Source organism: Kryptolebias marmoratus, linkage group LG12 (genome assembly GCF_001649575.2).
Source record: "Kryptolebias marmoratus isolate JLee-2015 linkage group LG12, ASM164957v2, whole genome shotgun sequence".
Classification (NCBI taxonomy): domain Eukaryota; kingdom Metazoa; phylum Chordata; class Actinopteri; order Cyprinodontiformes; family Rivulidae; genus Kryptolebias; species Kryptolebias marmoratus.
Genome location: NC_051441.1, coordinates 15,912,394 through 15,922,655, shown reverse-complemented (window position 1 = coordinate 15,922,655; position 10,262 = coordinate 15,912,394). Strand labels below are relative to the sequence as shown.

The 10,262-nt window shown below is 46.0% G+C and overlaps 2 protein-coding genes across 3 annotated transcripts in view; one reads left to right on the top strand and one right to left on the bottom strand.

Annotated features, from left to right (window-relative positions):
• The first annotated feature begins 81 nt into the window (after nt 1–81).
• Nucleotides 82–2,787, top strand: atf4b (activating transcription factor 4b). Its single transcript, XM_017416493.3, has 3 exons — nt 82–248; nt 927–1,385; nt 1,476–2,787. Exons 2-3 carry the CDS (start codon nt 1,031–1,033, stop codon nt 2,453–2,455), a joined length of 1,335 nt encoding a protein of 444 aa, XP_017271982.1. The 5' UTR covers nt 82–248; nt 927–1,030; the 3' UTR covers nt 2,456–2,787.
• A 1,054-nt stretch (nt 2,788–3,841) lies between these two features.
• The window catches only part of si:dkey-110g7.8 (GTPase IMAP family member 8), an 11,892-nt gene continuing 5,471 nt past the window's right edge, over nt 3,842–10,262 (bottom strand). The window contains exons 4-7 of one of the 2 annotated variants that reach the window (XM_017416799.3): nt 9,611–9,708; nt 9,274–9,405; nt 8,473–9,063; nt 3,842–5,798 (exon numbers count right to left, since the gene is read on the bottom strand). In XM_017416799.3, coding sequence (XP_017272288.1) covers nt 5,725–5,798; nt 8,473–9,063; nt 9,274–9,405; nt 9,611–9,708 — 895 coding nt within the window. In that variant the 3' untranslated portion in view covers nt 3,842–5,724. The other variant, XM_037978558.1, reaches the window with a different exon arrangement.

Genomic DNA, 10,262 nt, shown 5'->3' with positions numbered 1-10,262 from the left:
GGAGGCGTAGGGATATTGCAGGCGCAGCGGAAGGATACCACCTTCCCGTCCACGCTCCGGTTCTTTATCACCGGCTCACCGTCGCGTCCGCCATTTTCTTCTCTGAAGAACAACAAAGAAACATCGTAGTTGGATATCGCTCTCTTTTGCCGAAATGGCAGTGTAAACGTGTGCCGCGACCCAGCAGCAGCCAACAAAACAGTGCATCCAGCCAGTGCACTGAGTCACTTCTACATCAACAAAATGTCGTAAGTGTTATTTTTGTGTTTTTACTCACTGACGGGCTGTTCCGGCCTACAGAGGCCAGCCGGTCGAACGAGTGTGTAGCTATGTAATACCCACTTAATATGCGTTCAACGCTTGCAGCAGATTTAAGACAAGTTTTAAATAAGTGACAATATAAATAGCCTAAAATAAAGCATTTAGATTTTAATACATTGATGGACTTAAAGTAACAAAGATACTTATTGTTTATTATTTATTGGCCCTATTGTGTAGTTACGTTTTTGTAAACAAGACGTTTAATTAAATCTATTTTCCGAGTGGCTGTGTGGTGCCAACGTGGCAGGAAGTGTTTTTTTTCTGTGTCAAAATGGCGGCTCTCGGTGGCTAAATGGAGAGCTAAACGGTAGCAGCTGCCTGGTGGTGAAGGATGGTGGAGTCCTTGACCCTGTTAGAGCGGATTCGCGTCAGAGTCATAAGACCGGTGTCTGGGAGGAACCACGTGATCTGAGGAGAAACCACGTGATCCGAGCAGGGTGTAGTCCAGCCACCAGGGGGCAGTCTAGCTACAATGAGAAAAACTTTAGCTCACCTCTGTTTATACATTTAAATAACACCCGTCTGCACATTTTAAAGTCAGAAAAATGACTGATTAGTGCTGCATATTAATTTTAAATTTACGATTTTTGTCTTCTTTCTTTCAGGTCCTACATAAAAACCTTCAGCACTGCTGTATTTGACAGCATAAACGAGTTCATTACCACCCAGGAGTTGTCACACACCCCATTTGTGACCAACAACAGCCACTATGACCATGACGATGACAAGCTCACAGTTTGGCCTGGAAGATATGGAGGCCCTTCTCTGGCCTTCCTCTCCCACGGCTGACGCCATGGACTCCCTGTTAGCGAACCCTGATGATGTACAGCAAGGAGGAGGCGGAAGCTCGCTGCGGGGGCGCGCGTCTCCCGTGTCACCCCTCGCTTCCTCATCGCCGTCTTTGTCCTTGTCTCCTCCTCCTTTTTACTCTCCTCCTCACTCGCCGTCCGCCGAGCTCCTCCATGGGGACAAAGCCGGGGCGGAGTCTGACCTGCTCCCCTTCTCTTGGTTTGACCAGCCTGGTCAGCTGAGGTACAGCCAGGCGCCATCAGGTGACCGCAAAGGTAGCGATTATTTTTTTAATAACACAAGTTATGGCTTATGCCTACTTGATGGAGCAAAACCTGACTGTCTTGTGTTTTTTCTGTCCTCAGAGGATGTGCTTGGTGGTTTTGACTGGATGGGTGAGAGGGTGGATCTGAGTGACTTCGACCTGGACTCTCTGATTGACTCCTGCGGTCCTGCTGAAGGGACTCCCAACTCTTCAGAAGGCCTCCTCGATTCCCTGGATTGCTCCATGGAGCTGGACCCCTTCCAGCTGCCAACTCTTCCTGCGCTCTCGAGCTCTTCCTCCGCTGCCTTTCCTAATGTTCCTCCTCCATCCCTTCCCACTGTTGATTCAGATCCCTCTGTTGTCACAGTAGATGAGCCTGAATCTCACGTTGGTGGGCAAGAGGTTCCCTCCTCTCCACTCTGTGTCCCAGATGCCCAGGAGGAGCTTGAAATCAAGTCGGAACCTGCTTCTCCCGATCCCTCTCCTGCTGTGGTTGATTGTCCCTCCTCCCCAGCCTTTACTCTGGATCTGGGCAGCGAAGTGGATATCTCTGAGAGTGAGGTGAAGACCGTGGTAGCCTCTGTGGTCCCCCAGGTCCCGAAGATCGTGCTCTCCCTTTCCCCAACTCGCATCGTCCTTGTGCTGGCTCCCCAAAATGATGTCACCGCCACGCCCGGGGTAATTCGGTGTTCCCCTCCGACCTCCTCTCCTCAAAAGTCCCTAAGGAGCAGGCCGTATCCCGAGCCGAAACAGAAATCTGGTCCGTCCTCGCCCGTTGCCGCCACCAGTGAGGTCGTGTGCCTTCGAGCTGCAGGCGGAGCAGGGAGGGCATCTTCGAAAGCGCCCAAAGACAAGAAGCAAAAGAAGATGGAGCAGAACAAAACGGCCGCCACCCGTTACAGACAGAAGAAGAGAGCCGAGCAGGATTCGCTCCTCACGGAGTACGTGCAGCTGGAGAGGAAGAACGTGGAGCTGACTGAGAAGGCCGAGTCCATGGCCAGGGAGATCGAGTATCTCAAAGAGCTGATGGATGAAGTCCGCCAGACTAGGCTCAAAAAAGGTCTCAGTGCTGACCCCTAATGATCAGACCCGAGCAGAGAAGCTGATTGTGTGAATCAGGAAGGGAGAAGTTTTAGATTTTTAGCTCTTTAACGCCGTTATGTGTCAGTATAGCATGTTTGTTTGTGCAGCCTGTTTTGGAACTACTGTCTGATTCTCCATGTATCCAGCACTGATATTAGACATGTTTGTGCATCTATATTTAGAGCATCTAACCTTATGAAATGTTACTTGTGTGTACTTAATATTTCTGGACCTCTGTACTTTGACAGCAGGTTTTTTAAAGTTGTGTGTGTAATCTAGTGTAACCAGACTATCTATAGAATGAGTCAAATAAAGAGTCCTAAACCTAACTACATGAATTTGTTTGGTTTCTTGCAGCTGTAACATTTAAGTCAAAGCTTTTTATTGGGCATGTAATTATAAATGCCATTTCGTGATTAATAGTGCAACTTCAAAAGTAAGCATGAGATGAACAATCTAAGCTGGCTTCAATAAACATGAGTTTAGTATTCATCAAAACCTGAAAAGACATGATATCCTGTAAAAAAAGCCTAAAGGCAAGTGGGAGGAGAACTAAAAGAGCACGAAGGAATCAGTTTAAGTATAATTCTGGTGCATGCTTTATACCTTTAAAAGTACATATTTGTCAGTGCCTGGTGGACATTTGGGGGAGGGGGGTTGGTGCTGCTGACCTATGCACACCATCTGAGCAGCGTTACCCACAGAAATGCTTACATTCATCTTACGACCGCGGGCTCGCTGTAATTGGCCTGGGCTTCTGTCCAGGAAGCTTAGTCGATGATCTATACTTCAGTGGAGGGAAGCCAAAACTAAAATGGTGCAGGGGAAATATGCAAATAATTTTCTCCAGGGTAAAGAAAAAAACAAAAAAAAACAAAACTTGTTGGTGTGAATGCTGCCTGTGTAAAAAGCCTCACTGTGAAAGGTAATAAGAGATATCCGATGGGAGTCATTCATGAAGGTGGCGATGATGTCAATCTAAGTAAACCTCGGTTAGTAATCTATTTGGCCTGCCTGCCATCTAGTGGCACCGTCTGACTCCACACATTTGAACGTTCAGGGTGCTATTCTTCCATTTCTGTCGCCAGTTTACCCCTGCAGCTCCGGAGAAATCTTTGCAAAAATACATAAAAAACAAGTGTGCAGCTTGATCAGGAATAAAGTGCTCTGAGGCGTTGATGAAATTCACAAAGTACAGCAAATAAAATGTCCGCGCAGGCAAATATTTGTGAATCGAGCAGGAAAAACCCTAACTCTGGAGCTCTGAAGCTCACAGCAGAAAACATCAATTAAAGTTTAAAACGGAGTCACTGTTAGGCTTTTACAGACTGAAGCTGGGAGTTCCAGGCGGCGGCACGTGGGATGAAAAACCACCCAACAAAACCTATTTGCATCTTTTATTGAATGATCAAAGTACAGATCACCAAACAAGATTTACCACACGGTCGGTAACATCACTTTGGCTACGGTACAGTGGCAGAATATACACAGTGCAAAAAATGCTTGGCTAAGAGCTTACAATTGGACATGTTATGTACACTAATTATACACGGCGTATTCACAACTGGAGCGAGACTCTCTAGGACTCGAAACGAAACACCTCGGTAATAAATTCTGAAGTCATGCTTGGCACACTAAGAGCTGCGGGAAGCCTACGTCACAAGGAGAAGCGCTGAGTCAGGAAAAAGTAGAAGGAGCTGGGACACGAGGTTTGATCTTCCTTTTTCTTTTTTCTTTTGTTACATCGTGAAGAGAAAATGAAACTTTGCAGCCTGGCAGTGGTATCCGTCACAAACTACTTAGCTCATCCATCCTGCGAATTTCCCTTTTCTTTCTTCTTCTTATTTATTTTTTTTCTTTTTTAAATAGATGTAACAAGAAAATTCAGACGTTTCGTCTTCCAAGAAGAGTCAGAGGAATAAAAAGTGAGGTTGCCTTCAACTCTATAGGCACTCGTTAGTTTGCATGCGGTGTTTTGACATGCCTCTGACAGCTCGATATACATTAACATATTAAATCTTTTTTTGTTGTTGTTGCTGTAAACATCACCACTGATGTCAGGAGCTCGCTGATGTAGAAAAGGTTAGCAGGTAGTAAAAGCCCAACGGGAGCCTGAATGGTTCATGAGGTTATTCTGTTTCTGTGGCATGAGGAAAGCTCGATGTAGCGTTGAAGATACAACTCTGCTGCTGCAGGGCTTCGGAGTCCCGTGTTCCCCCCCGCTTCGATGCTGAGGCACGTTAAATGGGTCTACCTTGTCGATATTTGTGCTGGATGCGTGACCGTAGCGGAGCCGCTCCGCGGGGATCTGACTCGGCACCCCCCCCCTCCTTTCAGCCTGATTCCCAGTTCTTCTCGCTCTCCTTGAGGATAAAGGCTTCGGCTGTGGCGCTGGAAAATATTAAACCGCTTTTGATTTTAGAACGAGGCAACCCAAAGGAAATCCAACATTCTGAGAACGACCTGAAGACGAACGGTCACAGAGAGACTCCAGTTCGAACCCCGTCTGCGGCGAAAGCAAACGGCATCGATCAGAGCTCCTGTGAAGGCGCCAGAATCCCCCTCCTGCTCTGAAGGGATCAGTTCAACCCTGAGCAGACTCCAATCAATGTTTGATGAAGAACATTTTTAATCTCCTGAAAATGAAAGATGAATGAGTGGCAGCAGGTTTCAAATCTGGGCTACTTTTACATTTACTGAAAGCTATGTACACATTTCTGCTCTGACGACTGCAGCACAAGTTCTTCTTTGTCTTTTTTCCTTTTAATTTGCTCTTGCTTTCACTTCGGCAAGTGATTAAAAAATGAGCACAAGCGGCACCTGAAGCGGATCGTTTAAGGGCTCCTTATCGCTCAGGCGCCAGGTGGCGGGCCTGCTGCAGCACGTTCCTACATTTTGATCTCAGTTTTGTCGAACCGAGCGTATCAGTGCAGACTGAGCATAGACGCAGTCTCTTCAACAGTGCGGAGTATTCCTCCCCCCCTCTTTGGTTTGAAGGGTTCGCCTACAGTGTTATCTGGATATGGTTGCTCATCTACTGTTAGTTAAGACTGGGTAAACAGTGGGTATGGTCTTCAGTTCTTTAACAAAGAGCTACTTATTGTAAGACTGGTGCTCCGAACTGTTAGGTCTTCCCTGAAACTCGTCAGAAGGTTACATAGATGAGGTTAAAGTTACATGAGGTGATAATCTGGGCCCTACTGGAGAGGCTCAAGGATGGAGAAAGAGACAGGCGGACAGCTCGTCCTTCGAAGCGCCCCCTCGTGTCACTGCAGCTGGCAGCCTCGGCAGTCGTCCTCGGGCTCGGTGTTGTCGGAGGAGTAGGAGCTCTCCTCGCTCACTGCGAAACGAGAGCACAGTGATTTTAGCGTCAACCATCCCGGAACCGCAGCTGGCGCAAACTCGAGTCCCGCTCAGATGTACAACACTTCTTCTAAAACATCTGGGTAATCTGTGGAATGTAACTCAGACGATACAATTAAAGGCCTAGCCTTCATTAAAGGAATGCATCTTAGAAGACAGAGTTTTAGATCAAGTTCTATTTAATCTGAAAAATGATGGAGTTGTAGGCATTTTGGCCATCTCATACAATATCGTGAGATGTCACGCTTAGAGAGTGTGTATGTGAAAGACTCAGCTACTACCACGCCAAATTTCAGCTCAATGTCTGTAAAATTGGCTGAGTTAAAGCCGGATTTTATTTCTTTATGTCGACTTTCTGAGAGTTTTATTAAAATCTGTTCAGTGGTTCATGAGGACAGACAAACATCCAGATGCAGGCGGTTACATGATCGCCCCCCTTTCAGGCGATAATCGCGTATCCCTCAGGCTAAAGAGGAGGCCTGCCATTTGTTGTTGTTGTTTTTTTAAATCAGTGCACAGTTTGAAAGCCAAGACTGACCACTTACAGCACCAAGAGCTGCTTTGGTGCACACGGCTCAAGTAACCTGCAGGCTTCACTAAAGGGGCACTTCAGAGCGTCTGAAGTGTGAACAAATATCTGACTTGCTGTGTTTCTCTCACCTTAGTTTGGAGAAACCGAGTTTATTTCTGACTGGACTGATGAGCTGATGGCTAGTCAGAGTGAGGCCAGGACCAAAGCGGATCGCTTCAACTTCCAAAGTGGTTCATGTAAATTCTATTTCAAAACCCCTAACGCCATCAGTTTCACGTTATATGGTTATTCCAGCAGAAATAATGACATTCTTGCAGGAAGTGCCACAGGCTACTGCTAGCTGCTGCCATTTGTTTTTGCAAATATCTAGAACATTTTACAAAAATAACCATGTCATATGAAACTAGCGGCAATGTAAAGCGTTATAAAATAGAGTTCACATGAACAGCTATGACGTTTTTCGAGACTGGACTTGTTTTAAGACGCGGCGATCTACTGTAGTCGTGGTCCTGCTCGGACTAGTCGTTAGCTCATCAGTCAGGTTAGCACTGAAGGCTGCTTTAATACACGTGGAACAAGTAATGCTATTCCTCTGAACTCTCCACAAGAGCTATCTACAGCAGGTAAGATATTACTTATTGATAACCACTTCAAAAGATCTGCACTATCTCTTTAATGCTGAATGACAAATTTAGAGTTCTGGAGGAACAAACACTGACAGTGTCTTTTTTTTTTCTTTTTAAACGAAGGTTCTGCTGATTTCAGCAAGACCCGGCCCATTTCTCCTGAGCTCTGACACACTTCCAGGGCGTCAGCTGGAACCGGTTCTGTTAATAAGTCAGCGTGCCTCATCATTTCTGAAACGCACAGGTCGCACTGAGTTCGGTACGAACACGTATTTAAAAAAGCGAGACATGACATTTCTCCACCTGACTTCGTTGTCTTTTGTAATTCCTTTCATTTAAAGTGCTGTGAAAAAAGAAATAAAAAATAAAGTTTTGCAGATTTCGTCTGGTTTTGCTTTTCCGTCACACAAATCAGTGAACAAATTTTAACATCAGACGACGTTGACCAGAGTAAAAAAAAAAAAGAATGCAGGTATTCGTGATGACTGGCGATGAGTCGTTCTCATGGCTGCGGAGGAATTTCGCTGCTTCAGATCGCCGTCCTGCTGCAGAACCCGTGTGAGCTTCAGTGACGTTCTCCTTCTGGATTTGCTGGCAGAGAGCAGAATTCGTGGTTCCATCAATTACAGCAAGTCGTCCAGGTCCTGAAGCAGCAAAGCAGCCCCAGATCATCACACTACCACCACCATGTTTGACTGTATATAAGGTGTTTTTATATTTTCTGAAATGCTGTGTTAGCTTTACATCAGATGTAACCAAAAGGTTCCACATTTGTCTCGTCAGTCCACAGGATATTTTGCTGACAGTCTTAAGGAATCGTGAAGATGTTTTTCTGGCAAATGAGAGCCGGGCCTTTCTGTTGTTTTTGTTTTGGTGGTTTTGCCTTGGAACATTTTGCTCTTCGTCTCTTTCTTTTTGTTGAATCATGAACTCTGACCTTAACTGAGGCCTTCAGAAGATGTTCAGGGCTCCTTTGGGACCTCCTGGATGAGTCGTCGATGCGCTCTCAGAGTAATTTTGATCGGGCGGATGCTCCTGGGAAGGATCACCACTGTTTCATGTTTTCTCCATGTGTAGATAATGGATCTATTTAAGTGATTTTTTGATTCTGCAGGTCTGGCAGTAATCAGGCCTGGCTGTGACTACTGAAACTGAACTCAGCTTTCTAAAAAATGTGGTTAATTACAGTTAAATCAAGAGTGGCAATTACTTTGTCACACAGGATCATGCTGGTTTGGAGAGCTTTTTGCCTCTTAATGAATGAAACCACCATTTAAAAAGTGCATTTTGTATTGATACCTTTGTCTGGTATTAAGGTTTGTTTCATGATCTGAAACGTGCAAGTGTATCAAAAAATCAAAAACAGAAGAAATCTGCAAGGGGACTAATTTTTTCACAGAACTGTAAATATATAAAAGTGACCTCTTTTAAAATAAGCTTGTAAGCAACAGCACAAGGCAAAATATGAATAAAAATGTAAGTGTGTGACTTACGCCACTCGTCCTGAATGGGGAGGAAGGCCCTGTCGCCGTTCTCCCTGATCATCTCTTCGATCTTATCCAGCAGAAGCGACACACTCCGGTCCTTCCCGGGGGTCTTACTGTCCATGACGTGGTAATAGTTCCCACAGAACTCCAGCAGTCTCTGCAGCTCCCGCCCCCCTCTCAGGATGTGCTCCTCGATGGGGGTGCGGCCCAGCCAGTCGCCGCAGCTGAACAGCACCATGGTGTGGAGGCACGCGCTGTCGCCGAACAGAGTCTCTATGTGAGCCAGGAGTGTCCGCCTCTTCCTGGCGGTGAGCGACGACACCACGGGCAGGACCAGCAGCAGGGTGTGGGGTCCTGGTCGCAGCAGGGCGGCCCCTCGCTGCGTCTCCTGACGGATCCGCTTTGGGGTCCGCCTTACTGAGAACCAGTCCCAGCCCGGGGTGTCCACGATGGTGACGCGCCGCCCGCACACCAGCGCTTGCCTCCGGAGGCACAGCTCCGTCTCCTGGCCCGACTCGAAGAACCGACGGCCCAGGATGGCGTTCCCCACCGAGCTCTTCCCAACGCCCTTCCAGCCCAGCAGCAGTAACCTCAGCTCTGTGCGCCCAGAAGACAAACAGAAAGAAAAAGAAAAAAACGATGCTCAAACAAACAGTGTAACAGTAACTGAAAGCATAATCAGAACTAACTGGAGCATCTGTTGGGGAGGTTTTTACAGCAGATGCACACTTAGCTCCCTCCTTTACTGCCTGACTCGCTCTTTTACACACTCTAACACACACAAGCACAAGCGGAGCTGCCTCACACCTCTAGGCGGGCCTCCAATCATCTGCTCCCTCTGCCTGGCATGCTCCTCCATCCTCATCCTCTCCTCCTCCAGCGCCCTCCTGGCCTGCTCTTCCTCCAGTAAAATCAATTCGTTCACCTCGAAGTACCAGCCTGCATGAAGGCAGAAATCAATTATTCACTCAAGCCTTTTTTAGGTTGGCTCTGGAACACAAATGGCGCTTTGATTTATGACGCAATCATCGTAGAAGCCACGGACGCTCTGTGAACGCAGCGTCGTTACTCATGCCAGCGCGAAAATAATGAAGCCCCCGACGTCACGTCTGTCGTACGCCCAGAATATTAAAACCTGCCAAACCTTGGTTGTCGGTGATCATTTCCTCCACCTTCTCCATCAGCTCGGGAACTTGAGTGTTTTCCTCCGTCTCCTTTCGAGTGTTATCGAAGGCGTGGTACCTGCGAGAACGAAGAGCACGTTTAAAAAAAAAAAAAAAGAGAGCCACTTTGCCCCTCTGGCAGGGAATTTGATATTTCAGCTGGAATAATTGTTTAACACAAAACGGATGGCAGTGAAAAGTTTTAAATAACTGCATTTGTATGTAAAGTTTTTGAGACTGGAGTTGTTTTAAGACAGCAGCTCATCAGTTCTGTCGAAACTAAACTCTGTTTCTCCAAACTGAAGTTAGTCAAGATATTAATTGTTCATAACCTTTCCACAGAACCCGACTTCAGCAAAATGTGATGGTTCAAAAGGCTGAAAAACTGTCATAAGTCATACATACGAACAGACAAAAATATAAACTATACTTTGACTTATATAGTTTAAATCCAAGATATTTCATGTTTTGTCTAGTCTGCCTTATACAGGTGCTGGTCATAAAATTAGAATATCATGAAAAAGTAGATTGATTTCAGTAATTCCATTTAAAAAGTGAAACTTGTATATTATATTCATACATTACATACAAACTCATATATTTCAAATGTTTATTTCGTTTAATTTTGATAAT

Bases quoted from the DNA above. Each gene is read 5' to 3' on its own strand.
- atf4b (XM_017416493.3), top strand. From the start codon at position 1,031: ATGACCATGACGATGACAAGCTCACAGTTTGGCCTGGAAGATATGGAG. The intron at 1,386-1,475 runs GTAGCGATTATT...TTCTGTCCTCAG, and splicing joins GCCATCAGGTGACCGCAAAG to AGGATGTGCTTGGTGGTTTT.